Genomic DNA, 20019 nt, shown 5'->3' on the forward strand with positions numbered 1-20019 from the left:
ACATGTTATTAGGGCTGCCATTTTGAGTGTCAACCCATCAATGTCAACCTTCTAAATGTGGACATAAAGCTTGTGTCGACCTTCTGTCCAATGTTGACCCTGGGTCTGTCGACCATTCTTAGGTGTCAACCCAGTCACTGTGGCCCTAGAGATGGTCTATCATGTATACAAAGCCACTCTGGTGTCTTCTGCACCTTACATAAGGAATAATAGGTCAGATGTATGAAGCAGTGATAAAGTGCCTGGTACTTTATCACCGGCCAATCAGCTCCTGACTGTTAACTTAGAGGCTGGGTTTGAAAAGGGACAGTCAGGAGCTGATTGGCCGGTGATAAAGTACCAGGCACTTTATCACTTCTCCTCCCTTATCACTGCTTCATACATCTACCCCTCAGTGAGGAATGTACGAGACCGTGGAAGTGAGCCACTGGCAACTGATCGGCTGGTACTTTGTCTCGGTCCACTTTATCTCTCTCCAAGTCTTAGTACATATACCCCTTAGTCACTGACAGTCCCACTTCTGCAGCCAGGTATCTGAGTGTTATGTCAGAGATCTCCTACTGCCCTGAGTAACAGTAATGTGTTTGTTGACTGATCAGTCTCCATGTTTGGCACAGCAGGACAGGTACAGTGTGCTCTCTGCCTCAGCATGACACTGGTATGCGTTACGTAGGCACACATGCTTCCTGGCTGATTGTGCAGCCTCCGTACTGTGAGTGCTGTGCTTGATGACATCACAGAAGCTCTACTCGCTGCAATCTGATTCCCATGCCCGCGAAGAGGGGTCTCCACATAGTATATCAGGAGATGAGGGATGTGTCAGTGAGGACAGAGCTGCATGTGACTGGGGCAGTGACATGATGTGAGGAGGGAAATGGGGGCAGCAGGAAGCCACAGACTGAGAGTTATATAGTGGGAGGAGCAGGGTCCCCAGCAGCACAGAGTATATCAGGAGATGAATGATGTCTCAGTGAGGACAGGGCTGCATGTGCCAGGGGCAGTGACATGATGTGAGGAGGGGAATAGAGGCAGCAGGAAGCCACAGACTGAGAGTTATATAGTGGGAGGAGCAGGGTCCCCAGCAGCACAGAGTATATCAGGAGATGAGTGAGGAGTCAGTGAGGACAGGGCTGCATGTGACAGGGGCAGTGACATGATGTGAGGAGGGGAATGGAGGCAGCAGGAAGCCACAGACTGAGAGTTATATAGTGGGAGGAGCAGGGTCCCCAGCAGCACAGAGTATATCAGGAGAGGAGTGATGTGTCAGTGAGTACAGGGCTGCATGTGACCGGGGCAGTGACATGATGTGAGGAGGGGAATGGGGGCAGCAGGAAGGCACAGACAGAGTTATATAGTGGTAGGAGCAGGGTCCCCCAGCAGCACAGAGTATATCAGGAGATGAGGGATGTGTCAGTGAGTACAGGGCTGCATGTGACCGGGGCAGTGACATGATGTGAGGAGGGGAATGGGGGCAGCAGGAAGGCACAGACAGAGTTATATAGTGGTAGGAGCAGGGTCCCCCAGCAGCACAGAGTATATCAGGAGATGAGGGATGTGTCAGTGAGGACAGGGCTGCATGTGACAGGGGCAGTGACATGATGTGAGGAGGGGAATGGGGGCAGCAGGAAGCCACAGACTGAGAGTTATATAGTGGGAGGAGCAGGGTCCCCAGCAGCACAGAGTATATCAGGAGATGAGTGATGTGTCAGTGAGGACAGAGCTGCATGTGACAGGGGCAGTGACATGATGTGAGGAGAGGAATGGAGGCAGCAGGAAGCCACAGACTGAGAGTTATATAGTGAGAGGAGCAGGGTCCCCAGCAGCACAGAGTATATCAGGAGATGAGTGGTGTGTCAGTGAGGACAGGGCTGCATGTGACAGGGGCAGTGACATGATGTGAGGAGGGGAATGGGGGCAGCAGGAAGCCACAGACTGAGAGATATATAGTGCTAGGAGCAGGGTCTCCCAGCAGCACAGAGTATATAAGTGGATGTTTGATGTGTGAGGAGAGGGTAGCGCTCCGTGCCCCATATTATCTCTCTCCCTCCTCAGACTTCTGTGTTATCACTTTCAGCTGAACAGATCCTTCTCTCACGCAGCAGGGTAAGGATGTGGCCTGTGGCTGTTCTGTAATTGGCACAGAGATCACGGTTCATTAGCATTCATATGGCCGTTGGATATGACTGCGGCTGGAGGCTGCTCTTATTTCCCTTAATACAATCGGTACTTGTTTCCTAGCACGGCCACAATCGTGAGTAATCGTGTCCCTTACTTAAGGGACACGATTACCCACGATGGACCCGATTTCTTTTGAAATCAGGTCCATTTTGCCGGCTAGGAAAAAATATCGGGGGCATCGCGTCGGTCGGGACCATTAACATTGGTCCCGACGCGACCGACGCGATGCCCCCGATATTTCCATAGACTTCAATGTTAAAAAATATTTTAACATTGAAATCTTGTCGGGAAAGGTAAAATATCGGGGGCATCGCGTCGGTCGGGACCATTAACATTGGTCCCGACGCGATGCCCCCGATTTTTGCATAGGATTCAATGTTAAAAAATTTTTTAACATTGAAATGGTGTAAAAATGTCAAAAAATGTGAAATGGGTCCATATGACCCATTTCACATTATAGATGTCCCCGTCGTCGCCCCACGATAGACGCCAACCCGAAGCGTGGCGAGCGCAGCGAGCCCGCGAGGGGCGGCGGTACGCGTCCTCCGACCTTTTCATGCCCTACTATCCACTAGGGCGTGGAGTGAGAATAGAATAGTGTGGCGAGCGCAGCGAGGGGACGCGGATACCTTCACAGTTATACGCGTCCCCTTGCGGGCTTCACAGGTGTCCGTGGCGACGCGGACACCTGTGAAGCCCGCGAAGGGACGCGTTTACCTGTGAAGGTATCCGCGTCCCCTCGCGGGGCTCGCTGCGCTCGCCACGCTTCGGGCTCGGTGGCTCGCTGCGCTCGCCACACTATTCTATTCTCACTCCACGCCCTAGTGGATAGTAGGGCATGAAAAGGTCGGAGGGCGCGTACCGCCGCCCCTCGCGGGCTCGCAGCGCTCGCCACGCTTCGGGTATGCGTCTATCGTGGGCTGCTGTTTACGCACTTCAATTTGGGGGTGTTGGGAATTTTTTTCGGTACTTGTTTCCTAGAACGGCCACAACGATTTAGATCGTTGTGGTCGTAAGATAAAAAATCGGATCGGTCGCATCGCATGCGATTTGGTCGCATACGATGCGACCGATCCGATCTGCCGATTTTTCACCCGATTTTTTTTTTTTTTACACCAGATTTGTTTAAATTGCCCCCCCAAATGTTAATAAGTGTGCTAGACCCCACGATAGACGTGAACCCGAAGCGTGGCGAGCGCAGCGAGCCCGCGAGGGGCGGCGGTGCGCGTCCTCCGACCTTTTCATTCCCCTACTATCCACTAGGGCGTGGAGTGAGAATATAATAGTGTGGCGAGCGCAGCGAGCCACCGAGCCCGAAGCGTGGCGAGCGCAGCGAGCCCCGCGAGGGGACGCGTCTAACTTCACAGGTATACGCGTCCCCTCGCGGGGCTCGCTGCGCTCGCCACGCTTCGGGCTCGGTGGCTCGCTGCGCTCGCCACACTATTATATTCTCACTCCACGCCCTAGTGGATAGTAGGGAAATGAAAAGGTCGGAGGACGCGCACCGCCGCCCCTCGCGGGCTCGCTGCGCTCGCCACGCTTCGGGTTCACGTCTATCGTGGGGTCATGGCGGGCACATAAAAAATGTGAAATGGGTCATATTGGCCCATTTCACCTTTTTTATCATTTTTCCCTATGTGAGATGGACTTAATCAAGTCCATCTCATCTTGTGCCATTATAATGGCACAAGACCGACCGATTTCAATGTTAAAAGATTTTTTAACATTGAAGTCTATGGAAAAATCGGGTCAATCGGTCGGTCGCATCGCGGCCGATTTTAATTGGTCGCGACCGACCGATTGACCCGATTTCTGTCAATCAAATGGAAAAAATTGTAAAAAATCGGCCACATCGTGAGGATCGTGTCCCTTAATTAAGAGCCACGATCACTCACGATTGTGGCCGTTCTAGGAAACAAGTACCTTTTTTTCATTGAATCCAATGTAAAATTGGGTCCCAGGGACCCAATTTACATTGGATTCAATGAAAAAAATCGGGTCAAAAATCGGTCGGTCGCGTCGATCGCATCGCATGCGACCAAATCGCATGCGATGCGATCGACCCGATTTTTTTCAGCACGACCACCCCGATCTTAATCGGTGTGGCCGTGCTAGGAAACAAGTACCATACAATCGCCTTCCTTCCTGCAGGACACTTAATGACTGGGATATTAATTAGGAGAATATACAGTGTTTTATAGCCTTGGTAAGGCTGATGGCAGGAAATGACCATTGTGTGAGTACTTGGGAAAGGTATTTAGCACAGGTGCGTCAATTGGTCCCACATCAGCCATGTGGGTAATGCTGCAGCTTGGGTTCTAGTTACAGATGGCAGGAGTCTGCACCAGTAACTGCAGTAAGGGGCAATGTATTGTAACCCCCAAATGATCAGCACAACCAATAGGGATCTGTCTGAAATCCGCAAGATGGTACCCTAGTATAGGGGTTCTCAAACTCGGTCCTCACATTTTAAAAGATCCACAGGTGGAGCTTATTATTTCACTTGTGATTCTGGGGTAGGTGTATGAAGCAGTGATATGGGAGGAGAAGTGCCTGGTACTTTATCACTGGCCAATCGGCTCCTAACTGTCCCTTTTTAAACCCATCCTGTAACTTAACAGTCAGGAGCTGATTGGCCAGTGCAGTGGTTCCCAAACTGTGCGCCGTGGCTCCCTGGGGTGCCTCGGGACACATGCAGGGGTGCCCTGGGTTGGTGGTCCAGAACCAACTCAAATTATTAATGGTTCATTATTTATAAGCAAAACCAGTGCTGGAGGCTGCCAATCATAGAATGTGTACAAATAGAAGCAAATCCTGCCCTTTTCCACATAACTGACCCTAAGAATCGCATATAAATCCAATCTAATTAAAATAAATTTGGCCTCTAGGGTGCCGTGATTAAAAAAAGATTGGGAACCCCTGGGCCAGTGATAAAGTACCAGGCACTTTATCACTTCTCCCTTATCACTGCTTCAAACGTCTACCCCTGTGTGAGGAGACCTCAAAACCTGCATTGTGTTGGGTCCTGAGGACCGAGTTGGAGAACCTGTGAGCTAGAATGTTTATGTATCCGCTTGCCAGATGAGAGCACACACATACAAAGCCCTCAATAAACCGTATGCCGTCACTGTGTATGTACCGGGAGTCGCCCATCTGTGCTATTACTGTGTATGTACCGGGAGTCATCCATCTGTGCTGTCACTGTGTATATACCAGGAGCCCCCTCTCTCTGTGCTGTCACTGTGTATGTACCGGGAGTCGCCCATCTGTGCTATCACTGTGTATATAACGGGAGTAATCTCCTCCTCTCCGTGCTGTCACTGTGTATATACCGGTGTCCCGTGCTGTCACTGTGTATATACCGGTGTCCCGTGCTGTCGCTGTGTATATACCGTTGTCACTGTGTATATACCGGTGTCCCGCGCTGTCACTGTGTATATACCGGTGTCCCGCGCTGTCACTGTGTATATACCGGTGTCCCGCGCTGTCACTGTGTATATACCGGTATCCCGTGCTGTCACTGTGTATATACCGGTATCCCGTGCTGTCACTGTGTATATACCGGTGTCCCGTGCTGTCACTGTGTATATACCGGTATCCCGTGCTGTCACTGTGTATATACCGATATCCCGTGCTGTCACTGCGTATATACCGGTGTCCCGTGCTGTTACTGTGTATATACCGGTGTCCCGTGCTGTTACTGTGTATATACCGGTGTCCCGTGCTGTCACTGCGTATATACCGGTGTCCCGCGCTGTCACTGCGTATATACCGGTGTCCCGCGCTGTCACTGCGTATATACCGGTGTCCCGCGCTGTCACTGCGTATATACCGGTGTCCCGTGCTGTCACTGCGTATATACCGGTGTCCCGTGCTGTCACTGTGTATATACCGGTGTCCCGCGCTGTCACTGTGTATATACCGGTGTCCCGCGCTGTCACTGTGTATATACCGGTGTCCCGCGCTGTCACTGTGTATATACCGGTGTCCCGTGCTGTCACTGTGTATATACCGGTGTCCCGTGCTGTCACTGTGTATATACCGGTGTCCCGTGCTGTCACTGTGTATATACCGGTGTCCCGTGCTGTCACTGTGTATATACCGGTGTCCCGTGCTGTCACTGTGTATATACCGGTGTCCCGTGCTGTCACTGTGTATATACCGGTGTCCCGTGCTGTCACTGTGTATATACCGGTGTCCCGTGCTGTCACTGTGTATATACCGGTGTCCCGTGCTGTCACTGTGTATATACCGGTGTCCCGTGCTGTCACTGTGTATATACCGGTGTCCCGTGCTGTCACTGTGTATATACCGGTGTCCCGTGCTGTCACCGTGCTGTCACTGTGTATATACCGGTGTCCCGTGCTGTCACTGTGTATATACCGGTGTCCCGTGCTGTCACTGTGTATATACCAGGAGCCCTCTCTCTCTGTGCTGTCACTGTGTATATACCGGTGTCCCGTGCTGTCACTGTGTATATACTGGTGTCCCGTGCTGTCACTGTGTATATACCGGTGTCACTGTGTATATACCGGTGTCACTGTGTATATACCGGTGTCACTGTGTATATACCGGTGTCACTGCGTATATACCGGTGTCCCGCGCTGTCACTGCGTATATACCGGTGTCCCGCGCTGTCACTGCGTATATACCGGTGTCCCGCGCTGTCACTATGCGCCTGAACTTGGATCTCCCCGATGTTCCCACAGGATCGCCTACATGTTTATTACTTTCATAATGTAAATACTTCACCTGCATCCGTCGTTACACTTTGTGGTGTGACATGAGCGGCCTGCGGAGGCGGCCATGTTGGTTACCTCAGGAAGCCCAGAGGTGCGGAGACACCAGGCCGGTAGTTGGCCAGGATCAGGTCTCCGTATAGCGATATACCTGCATGCTGGGAGCGCTACAACTCCTATGACCTCCATACTTTAGGTACGCAGCCCTGAGCCCCCCGGACTATCCCCTTAGAGTACCGTGTGATCTCATGGCGTTCCCCCTCATTGTGAGAGCCTGGGGCCTAGAATAAAAGGGATTTCTTCTAACAGTGGGTTCTGCCAGCGTCATGCCATGTCTCCGCGGATCCCTCCTCCCCTATACTGCCACCTTCTACAAATAGCTCTGCCCCCCCTCTCCCCCTGGTGTCCTGTCTCTCCTTACAGATAGCAGCCACTTCACCTAAGGCGCTCTAGAGGGGCACCATATCCTAATATCCTAATATAGCTGCTGATAACGTTCAGGAGGAGGAACGGGGCCTGAGATTAGCAGGAGACTCTTCATGACCCAAAACTGTCAGGACGATGTCCGCTGTGCTGACTGCATACAGCAACGTCACATTCTGCTGGCGCTGAGCCAGCCAGCGCACATTCAGACGGATGCATATAGCAAACTAGTAAGGCCACTCAAAGCAAATCCTTCGAAAGCTACAGTAGTCTGCTACCTTCTGTGTTTCTGCATGTGAGAGAAAGAGCAGCATTTTCACTCTCTGCCATCAGATGGCAGTGTTTCGGAGACCCACAGGGTATACTGGGGACAATACCACTGCTGTGCTTATGTGGGTCACACTACTGGAGTGCAATGATGCTCCAACCAATCAGATCCTATCATTATTCAAACAGGAGCTGATTGGTTGAAGCTCTATTTGATGTCCATATGCAGCTTATCTATTCGCTAGGAACCGGTCCATCATTAATAGCATTCTATAGGTGTATTGGCGTTGAGGAGCCGCAGTGATGTCACGTCATGTGCTACATTCCCATAGTCCTTTGCTCCTTGGCTCAGACCACTGTATGGCTGCCTTGTGCGTGTACAGATCTAACGGTGGGATCCCTGTGCTTTCTTACAGAGCTGGACCTTCATACAAAATGCGTGGTGGACGCAGAGAAGGACCAGATCATTCTTTACCCTTCCAACAGCAACCTCTCCAAGGGGGATGCCAGGTACGTGCCCTTCCTGCACTTGCTGTGTGTAATGTCTTGTTATATAGAACTAAATGTATTTTCTGTATTCCATTTGGGTTGGTCACTTACATGCCATGGAGGCAGCTATTTTTTTTTTATTAAATGTCGAGGCAGCCTATTGGATGTCTGTTGGTATGCCCCTCCCACTTTGTGTAACGCATGACAATGTTGTGAGCCGGAGAGGGCTGGGCAGTGATGTGTTCTATCGGGGATGTAAGTGTCAGACGTCTCTGCTTACCAGCAGTATCGGTGTTAGTTGTGCTGCAGATAATATGACTGGACGAGGGGACACCTTGTGCTGAGCTATTTCTATACTACAGAGAAAACGCTATATTCCAGCTCGTATCACACTGCAGGGTCTGTCCTGTGGTATTCGGGCAGAGCAGGGCGTGTAGCGAGCCGTAATCTCTGCCAGCGTGTACATGTTTTCCTCTTCATCCGCTCTGTCCCTGAACACGTCTGCAGCATGTGAATTCTGTGTCGCACGTGTCATGCTTATAACGTGCTGTAATACTATGGGGGAGATGTACCGAAGCTCGGAGTGAGCGATATATAGATGTGTCCTCCTACATTTAGCTGTAACTACAGCATAGACGTAGGACACATCGGCAGAATAGACTAAGGGGGGGTATGCAATCTGGGATCACGGCTGTTTATCCCCTCCCACAGCCGTGATCCTGTCCCGTCTGCCGATGGGCGCAAAGGGGGCGTGGCCGCAAAAACGGGCGTGGATTGTCGATCTGCGGCCCGGATAACGGCAATCCACGGCCGTTATCGGCAGAACGTGCCCAGCAGCTTCTGAAGTCGGGCCCGTTCTGCCGTGATCCCGCATCAATGCTGTCGTTAATGACAGCATTGAATAGGGAGCCACCGCTATTTCCCAATAGCGGCGGCACATTGCATACCCCCCTAAGGCTGCTGTCATTTCTCTGTAACAGGACAGGTATCAACTTGGTCGATGGCGTCTAGGTAGACGGTGACGGGAGATCGACGCCTGTGAATGATCAACTGGAATGTGGCCAACAGTAGCAAGGTAGTCATGAGTTTTTCATGGTTTTTTGGTGCAGGTCCGCTCGGTTCCTACTTTACTATCCAAATGGACATAGAGTTAGATTATAATAGTGTGCCCGAAGCATGGGGGGGGGGGTACTGTGTCCACGGGGACCCCTCTGACATTCCGCACCAAAAAAACAGGTAAAACTCACGTTGACCTTGCTCCTGTCGACCACGTTCCCTTTGATCATTGACAGGCGTCGATCTCCCGTCACTGTCTAACTAGACGCCTATACACCAGAACAGTTTTCTATAAGCCGGTGGGGGGTGTTCAAACTGGGATTCCGACTGTCAGAACGTCCTGAAAAACAGTTGAGAATCGACGTTTGCGGCCATTTCCGTCATAACCGATCCAACTTATTTTAAAGTCCGATCTGTTTTGTCGGGATCCGCTGTCGGAAACCGCAGCACCGAATAGGCGACGGGCGATATTTCTCCTCTCGGAAATAGTGGCCGAGATTGAATCCAGTGCGGGGAAAGCGTTAAGTTGTTACATCTCCATCTTTGGCCTTCTGCAGTAATTGTTGTGTTCCCTGGTCGGACTAATCTGGAACCTGTCATTATTATGTCATTGAGCCTGAGCTTGACCTCCGTCTTGTTAATGGTTTAGCTGACCTTGCTGTGTGTCAGGTGACTTTGTCCTTGCTGTCATTGTTTCAGACTGAGGGCCAGATGCACTAAGCTTCAAAAGTGATTAAATGGAGACTGATAATCAACCAACCAATCAGCTCCACTCTGACATTTTTCAAATACAGCCTGTGACATGGCAGGTAGGAGCTGATTGGCTGGCTGTTTATAACTCTCCATTTTATCACTTTTGAAGCTTAGCGCATCTGGCCCTCTATGATCAACTTTTATCACCTGTGCTTAAGCAGGATATCCTTATAACATGGACTGTTAGGGTGTCTTGAGGAATAATTGGATCAACGAGTGATAAAACTTGTTGTGTATGATGGAAACTATTCCAGCCAATCGGCTCTCAAAGTGTCATTTTGCGAACATGTGACAGTTGAGTGGATTGGCTGGGGAATCAATTATCATATGCAAGGAGTTTTATCAACCACAGGTTTGATCACTCGGTGATAAATGAGCCTCAGAGTTTGGGAATCTCTGCCGTACACAGTATATAGGTAATTATCCATACATCTGTAATGGCGAGGTCTGTATCAGAATTCACTAAGGGCTCCCTTCCGGCCTAGAATTTGTTGCAGGAACCGGTATCTTTCCCTTTGTTGAAATGAAAAATTATTGTATGTCCGCACAAGATGAATATTTATTATATATATGCAATATTTAGCAATACGTTTAAATTCATTGAAAATGAATTATATTGTAATTGTACATTTTGTTGCATCAGTTGTAAAAACATTTCTTTTAGTAAAATCAAGGACATATTCTATTCCTGTCGGAAACATATGGCGACCTCAACAACCTGTACCTCAGTATATGGAAAAACCAATATTACCTAACTAATCTATAAATGTATGTTAATAAGTAGTTAGGGGACTCTTAATATAACTCCTTATCTGATTGTGGCCGAGTCTGTCAGAAAGTATATAACATGTAACCGAAAATCCTAAAAGACACCACCATTTATGTCAGCTTCTGTTGGCTGGGTGGTCGTTTGCCTGTATCCTACGAGAAATAAACACGTCACAGACTTTGCAAAAGAATCCTGTTCATCTCAATTCTTCAGTTGGTGACCTCCGACGTCCGCATCCTTCTCCATACCTGGCTTTCCATACCTGACTTCCAACAAAATAAGGTAAGCAAAATATCTTCATATATTTTTGCTGATTTAAAGTTGAAGTCATGGTAAGGAAGGTTTGGTGTATGGGCGGCATGTGAAGCACGTCTAGATATATATTTATATAGATACATATATACAAATATGGACAGTGATTCATGTGACATGGGTTATTTTTCCTAAACATTAAGCCTATTACTGTTATTGACAATATATAAGTATAGCCTGGTAATAAGGAATAGATAAATTTAATCACAGTGTATGACGAAAGGTCAATTGTCACTGTGGTTCACGTTAAATATTAGGGCTCTTGTGTCGTAAAATATTTTAACGATTCTATGGGTTTTTTGGAACACTAAAATTAAGTTTAGACAGTTCATAAAACCATAGATAAGTATATATCACAGTGCGTGACATTGTGAGTTAAGCGTTAGTATTAGGACTCTTGTGTCTTAAAAGAGACTAACGTTTTATAAGGTTTACATTGCACACTAAGAGTGAGTTCACAAAACCTATGAAGCTTTACTCCACGGTTCATAACAAATCTGAGTAAGAGACGTCTTGCTCAGATATTGAACGGGATTGTTCTGAAATACGGTAATTCAGAAATTATTTATTACCTGTTAAACATTACAGCCTATTCTAAAGTATTGCAGTAACAAATGGGAAACAGTAATAATAACAAAGAGGCAGATCCAATACAAAAATGCAATTTAGATAAACCCACTACAAAACGCATTAAAGCTAAAATTAAAAAATTGGGCATTAAAATAGCTGATTTAAAGGAAAATAGTCCTCTTGTATTAATGATACAAAAAGGTGGCCCCATGATGATCGATTATTTGGATAACTGGTGTACCATCACCAGGATCAGGCATCCTACAAACCCTCATATGTGGTGGCCCCCGCACGGATCTTTTGATCCTGAAAAAATAGCTAGTTTACGTGCAGTACTACTAATGGAAGGACATTGGCTTGAAGCAGAATGTCTTGCTGCATGGCAAACAATAGCTGAGCAAAATACTGACCTAACATTAGTTACTCCCCCACCATATAATGTAATGAATTCAAAAGTAGTGGAGTGTTTGGAGGACGAAGATGACGATTTTCTCACTTCTCCTTACAAACAGCTAACACAACAAATCCAAACATTACAAAATGTAGCTCCAAGTGCTCCAAGCGTAACTACCTCTCCGCCAAGTACACTTCAAAGCACAGTGAGTGGGCCCACAAATAGAACTCCACAGAGACTCCCTTGGACCGTAGAGAGGGTATCTGATACCAAGCTAAAAATATTTAAGGAACAGCAGGATATTGGAAACAGACTTAGAGAGTTAAATACTCAAAAAACTAAATTAGATGCACTACAGGTTTCCACAAATATGATGCCTCTCAGGGAAGTTGCACTTCCTGGAGACGTCAATGCTGCAAACGAGTATGTTCCAAATTTAGCACAAGTATATACTGCATGGAAGCCCGCAGAAATTAGGGGAATGGTGTCAGAAATGCCTGACATGCAATTATGTCCTCGTAAGTGGCTCACTAAATTGGAATGGTTACAAAAATCTCAAAAAGCCACTTATGATGATATTTGGATTTTAATTGAGTGCGCAATTCCTGAGAAATACTTGGACGGTTGGAAGGCGGAAACGTTGAAAGAAAAGTTTTCAGAATTAGGATATCATGACACGACAAATGGTCAAGATGTCTATAAAAAAGACTTAGTAGCCTTAAGAAAAACGCTACATTCTTGGGTGTTAAAAACAATAGACAAAGGTCAAAGTTTACGCAAATTGGTAGAAATAAGACAAACAAAAGATGAGGATGTAAAAGATTACTGGGTAAATTTTAAAGACGGCATCCAGAAATACACTGACTGGTTTCATGATAATGAGCAGGACTTAAATAGAACAGATCTGGTCACAACCTTTGTAGATGGTTTGCATGAAGAAATCAGAGAAGAAATTATCCTAAGAACGCCAGAATGGCGTCTTAAGTCAGCACCTGAACTCGTAGAAATAGGACAGAGAGCTTATGAAGTGCTAGTTAAACGGAAGGAACAGATTGCTAAAAAGGAAAAAGTTAAGCTTATGACACTTACGAATGTAAGACAAGAGCCACAGGGAAATACTAGCTCCAACACTGTTCCAGTATCAACCATACAGGTATCTCCCCTAGGAGTACCAGCCAGTACACCACCTTATCCTCCCACAGGTGTTATTTACATAGCATCACCCCAAGTCTATTCTGGACCTAAAGGTAGAGGTCAAGGCAAAGGTTACTTTCAAAAACCTAGAGTACAGCCAAATCACCAGAGATTCATTCCAGCTGTCCCTTACCAGGTCCAAGTAAAAGGAAACGGATGTTTCCATTGTGGACAATCCGGACATATGGCCAGAGCATGTCCAAACAATACTAAATAGGAAATTGTGGAGTGTGGGGAACAGAACACTGAATGCAGACCTGATCTTGAATTGTTGTCTATTTGTATTGATAACAAAAGTGACCCTTATGTTTCCATAAGTATCAATGGAACTGAAATTCCCTGCCTTGTCGATACTGGCGCTACTAGATCCCTGCTGAACATATCCTTAGAGAAACTTCCCACCTCAGGTGATGTGATCTCTATGGTTGGGGTAAGTAATTCTATTATGTCTGCCCCTGTCACGGAGGAAATACCGGTGTCAATAGGCAACACACGTGTACTGCATTCTTTTGTTCTCTCACCACACTCCCCTTGTAGCCTTTTAGGCCGTGACTTACTTTGTAAACTCGGAGCAACAATTACACTTAGCCCCACTGGGGTAGTGGTAGATATACCAGACACACATTTACAAACAGGCCTAGACCTCTTGTACATGCCACTTTTAGAAAGTGAAAATCGAAGTACTGAGAAACTGCCATTGCATTTAATAAATCCAGATGTATGGGTTACTGACGGAAGTACACAAGGACTGATGCAGGTACCACCTGTACGGATTAAAAGGGATTTGTCTGTCCCTGTTCCACGGTTACCACAATATCCTCTGTCGCCACAGGCAACCGAGGGTATTAGACCAGTCATAGCACATTTGTGCGCTGAAGGCACTTTGGTTCTGTGTCAAAGTGAAGCGAATTCACCGCTTTTTCCGATAATTAAACCGCTCAAACCAGGTGAATTAACTCCTTCATGGAGGATCATTGTTGATCTAAGAGCAATTAACAGGACCATAATACCTTCTGCACCGATTGTTCCTAATCCTGCCACAATCTTGTCCAGTGTTCCGCCTGCTGCAGAGGTATACACGGTCATCGATTTGGCATCAGCATTTTACTCAGTACCCATACACCCAGATGATCAATGGTTGTTTGCTTTTACCTATGAAGGAAAGCAATACACCTGGACAAGATTACCTATGGGAATGTCAGATTCACCATCTTGCTTTTCACAAGCCCTCAAACAGAAATTAGATGAATGGGTAGCTCCCAAGGGCTCCGTGCTCATCCAATATGTGGACGATCTGTTATTGTGTGGCACTGACTATGAGACGCTTGAAACTGATTCTGTGTCTTTGCTAAATCACTTAGCTACAATAGGCCAGAAAGTCGAAAAAAAGAAATTACAATGGTGTAAATCACATGTGGACTATCTGGGACATTGTCTCAGTAAGGGAACCAGACACATCACAGACAAAAGACGGTTAGTGATACAACAGCAAATTTTTCCAAAAACACTTAGACAGCTCAGAGCCTTTCTTGGTCTGGTTGGCTATTGCAGACAGTGGATTCCAGGATACTCACATGCCATACAACCATTACAGGACTTAGTTAAAGGACATGACAGTACAAAGTACACTTTTACCAAACAAGACTTGACATCTGCCTGTTTTGAGGCTTTTTCTAAAGTTAAGCAAGCCCTCATTAGTGCACCTGCACTAGGGCTACCTGATTACACAAAACCATTTCAACTTTTTTGTGCGGAACAGGACTCACATGCTTGTGGAGTATTGACTCAGAAACATACAGAGATACACCGACCAGTTGGATATTTCAGTTTTCCACTGGATCCTGTTGCTCAAGCGCTTCCAGGATGCTTAAAGTCGGTGGCTGCTGCAGCTTTGTTGGTAACAAAAACTCAAGACATTGTTCTTGGTTCTCCGCTCACACTGCTGTGCCCCCACTCACTTGAGGCTCTCCTTAACAGTGCTTACACAAGACATTTTTCCTCGCAACGATTAACTCAATACCACATCACCTTACTCTCCGCACCTAATCTTACTATCAAACGATGTGTTACGCTAAATCCAGCTACGTTTATACCAACAGATTCTATACAAGAACCTGACATACCACATGATTGCCAACAACATCTTGACCAGCTGACTACTCCTCGATCAGATCTCACGGATACACCTATTCCTGATCTGCCCACAGATGCACAATTTTTTGTAGACGGCTCTGCTTTTAAGAGATCTGATGGCATAGTTTTAGCTGGGTGCGCTGTAGTCAATGGCAATGGTATTGTTTTACATGCTTCTGTTTTACCTGATTCAAAATCTGCGCAAGCTGCGGAACTCACTGCCCTTGCTATTGCTTTGGAAATGGCTGAAGATTGTGAAGTTAACATCTATAGCGATTCTGCATACGCTGTAGGTGTAATTCACAATTTTGCTGCCCTTTGGAAAGAACGTGGTTTCCTCACCTCCTCAGGTACACAAATTCAACACAAACACCTTATTGTTAGGCTGTTAGATGCTGTTTTGTTACCGTCTAAGATTGCTGTGGTAAAATGCAAAGCACACACTTCCTCACTAGATCCCATCTCTATTGGTAATGCATTTGCTGATGAAACTGCTAAAGCAGTCATAAACTCATATGAGTTGGCTTCGGCCTACCCAATTCTCAAATCACCAGTTCCATCTGTACCACTTGACCTCTCACTCCTCATTGCTCTACAGGCTCAGGATCCATCCTGTTCAAACTGGCTCAAACATGGTGCAGTATCAGATCCTGCTGGTCTTTGGTCTATGGGCCATAAACTGGTTGCACCTAAATCACTTTTTCCCTCTCTTTTTTCTTTGCTCCATGGGCCTTGCCATGTTTCAACTGGAGGGATGTGTAGAGCTTTAAAACTCAAATGGTGGGCCCCAGGTTTTCAGGATTATGCCACAAACAGAGTAAAACATTGTCTTATTTGTCAAGAGCACAATGCAGGCAAAGCACAAAAGGCGCCTCAAAAGCATTTTACAGACCTACAGCCAGAGCAAGGGTTAATTCCAAGCTCATCCCAGAATATCATAACATTTGCACCACCATCATTGAAGTTTTGGGGCTTATCATGTGTGAGACATTATTGATTATATGTTATTAAATGTTATATATATAAAAATCAATATACGTAAATTATGAAGCTAAATCTACAACATGGTCAGACATAGAAGATTTGCCTTGCAATCTACATCATAGAAAACATCTAGACTGTATTTGAATTGAACAGAGTACAAGTGCCAATAGACAATTATTAAAAGTTATTCAGTAATAATAGTATCCATTATGAAATGGAAGATGGATTATCTGCTGACATAAAGACTGCAGCAGCATTTTTTAAAATAATCTATTGTGTGAAACATTATCTTATGGTCAAAAGGTAGTTTTGTATGTACTAAGGAAATATTGTCTTATTCCAGAGCGATTATTGGTAAGTGTGGAAATTGTGACCTGTTCACAGACTACACCTAAGGACAAAATGTGTGCCGTGGAGATCACGTGTGCAATAGGACAGGCCTGGGTTACAGTACCTTCATAACAGAAGGGGTAGAATGGAGAACCATAACAGTGCACACATAGTAAGTGGAATTCTATTTAGGGTCTTTTTAAAGGAGATCTGAGGTAAGAGCCAGTACTCAAGCACTTTGGAACTCCATGCTCTAAAGAAAAAAAAAAAAAAAACTTAAAAAAGGCTGTCCAATCACGTTCTCTCCATAGCTGATGCTTAGATCCTGGGTTGTGAGCTGTTGATATTAGGTTCAAGTTTCCTGATATTACTAATAAGTTTCTGTAGTCTGTGTTTATTACACATAGTCAGGAGTACTGACGTGGATAATGTTACACAAAATTAGATTTACTATAGATATAGACTAAATTTCTATAGTTTGAGAAATTATATTGTCTCAATCACACTAAGTGATTATAAGTACAATGGCCTTCCTTGTCTCTGGAGTGCAACATACTACTGACATTAAATAAAAGAAACATCTTGGATTAAGAAAATACCATAACTATTCCAAAGTATAAGTTAATTCATGATTGACGGTTCAACGAAGAGAAAAGTCATTTAAAACTAATGACACTGGTCTAAAGGATATAATGGATACAACGATGAAAAGATAAGGTTATAGTTAAAGATTTTCTTTTCACTTACATATGGTATCCATAAGAAAGATGCTCATTTATAGAGATAATTCTATATTTTTGAGACCAATAATTAATAACGGTGTTATACATCTTAAGGTATGAAACTGATTCTAGAAAAAGAATAATGCATAGGTTTATTCTTAGTAAGATTCTAATAAGGGTTTATGAATCAAGACAATAGGTTACATGATTATTAATGTATTGTGCTCCAAGATTACAGACGTTCCTCTGAATACTACAAACTGATCATCCAGATCCAGAAATGTCATCTGTATCTAAAGAAGTCCTGTCAACTATAAATCTTCATTTGTTCGAAAAAAAGAAAGGACTGTTGAAATGAAAAATTATTGTATGTCCGCACAAGATGAATATTTATTATATATATGCAATATTTAGCAATACGTTTAAATTCATTGAAAATGAATTATATTGTAATTGTACATTTTGTTGCATCAGTTGTAAAAACATTTCTTTTAGTAAAATCAAGGACATATTCTATTCCTGTCGGAAACATATGGCGACCTCAACAACCTGTACCTCAGTATATGGAAAAACCAATATTACCTAACTAATCTATAAATGTATGTTAATAAGTAGTTAGGGGACTCTTAATATAACTCCTTATCTGATTGTGGCCGAGTCTGTCAGAAAGTATATAACTGTAACAGAAATCTTAAGCGAACACCATCATTGCTGACCATCTCTGGTCGCTGGGTGGTCCATGCCATATCCTAGAGGGCAGGGGGCTGGCTGAAGACTTAGAAATGAGATGATGCAACCAGTCTTCCCAGAGTAATCCATGATGAGGAGCGATCCCCATCAGCCTGGCTCCCCATGCCTAACTAATCTTATGTATTATTTCTGTTTTTGATGAATAAATGATCTCGTATGATCCGTAAATTAACAAGATAATGGAGTCAGATATTATTCATTTAAATCCCAACCTTTCAGTTGGTAACCCCGGTCTTTCACCTTCCTTTATATTATGGGTCTAGGTAGCGACTAATGTGTCAAACAAACAATGGGATCCACTAATATTTCCTGTGTTCTGAGTCACGCAGATAAATGCGGTCATACTACACCTCTCACCTGCCTTTTAGACCTCGAACAGCCGTGTTATATATTGGGGTAAAAAATTACGCTTTTTGTGTGCTGTAGCCTATAGCAACCAATGGCGTGTCTGATTTTCACTTTGTAAGTTATGAAAGGGGCGCTGGCGCCCACCTCAGAGCCAGGAATGGCGACTACAGTCTGTCAGGGGAGGCTACAAAGGTGGTAGCTGCAGCACAGTCCAAAATTCAAATAGCGGGGCCACACCAACTGCCATTCCAAACTGACTCACTGGCAATTGGTGTGGCTGCCCTACTTGAATTTTGAACTGTGCTACATCTCCTCAGAGAGACTCAGGGGGAGCGTTTGGGAACTGCACAATGGCCTCCAGAATGGACACCACTGTATCCTATATAGATTGCAATGAAAATGATCCGCGCACCCCCCCCCCCCCCCCCAAGGGATTGAAAATTACTGCGTCAAGCAAAAGTAAAACAAAATATGAACTTTTAAAATAAGGGAAGCAGTAATATTACCGGCGGTCTTGGTGCCGAATGGTGGAACCATGGTGCAGGAATCCCAACTGCCATTAAAACACAGGCGCCGGAACTTTGATATGGATGCGGATGCAAAAACGGGGGCAGGTTAGGGTTGGGCCGTGGAAGGGGGAGGGTTGGGTTTAGGTACTAGGGGGAATTAAGGGTTAAGCTGCAGAGAGGGAGGGTAAGATTTTGGCACTTAGAAGAGGGGGCCAGGTTTAGGCTAGCATCTTCATCTATGGCAGGGCTGGGCAATTGCGGCCCTCCAGATGTTGATGAACTACACATCCCAGGATGCTATGCATTAGTTTGGCTATGTGGCCATGGTGAAACTGATGCAAGGCATGCTGGGATGTGTAGTTCATCAACATCTGGAGGACCGCAATTGCCCAGCCCTGATCTATGGGCTACAAGAGAACGGTCTAGAGCACTCTGTCCCAGATGATGAAAGTGAATTTACTCTGATGTCTGATCAGATTTTGAGGCTTTGACAGCCAACTCGCTCCTGTCCCTTGCACCCTCCTGGATTTCGGGCTGCGCTATCTGTAGCGGTATAATGAGATTATTGGCCTGACACGCTGATCAGCAGAAATAAGCCTTGTACAGAAATTTCTTACATATGGGAGACATGAGCTATTCCTAATGCAAGCAGATGGAGCGTGCGTCCAAATGGGGCTTCACGCTGGCTCCCTGGCAGCAGACTGGCAAGGAACGTGACCTAGATTGAGGTGGCATCTGCCCTCCTTTTGTCTGTCTGGCTTATCGGCAGCGCAGTAGTATCTCTCGCTGATACAATGTGTCCCTCTGCAGTCAGCACAACTCCGATTATCTGACCTAATTGTGACCAAGGAACATTCGGCGGGGTTCATGTATTCGGATAACTGGGCCTGTATTAAACTATGTACATTTGTTGTCTCTTTTTTTTTTTTTTTTTTTTTCGGTTTAATTTTTTTTACGGCCTGATCACTAGATCTCATTCCCGGTTCCCATGGACCATGTTTGGATTATTGGTGTTGCACTGAAATGGAATAATCTGTATATTCTGGTAAAATGTATTTATCCAAATCATGGGGGGGGGGGAACGCCAAGTTACATGTTA

General features: G+C 45.6%; 1 protein-coding gene across 1 annotated transcript in view; it reads left to right on the forward strand.

The window, feature by feature from the left end:
• The window catches only part of KIF13B (kinesin family member 13B), a 138701-nt gene that overhangs the window by 8430 nt on the left and 110252 nt on the right, over nucleotides 1-20019 (forward strand). Inside the window, 1 exon segment of the mRNA XM_083178791.1 lies at nucleotides 8024-8117. Coding sequence (XP_083034917.1) covers nucleotides 8024-8117 — 94 coding nt within the window.

This window comes from Crinia signifera, chromosome 3 (assembly GCF_055691185.1).
Source record: "Crinia signifera chromosome 3, ASM5569118v1, whole genome shotgun sequence".
Lineage (NCBI taxonomy): Eukaryota > Metazoa > Chordata > Amphibia > Anura > Myobatrachidae > Crinia > Crinia signifera.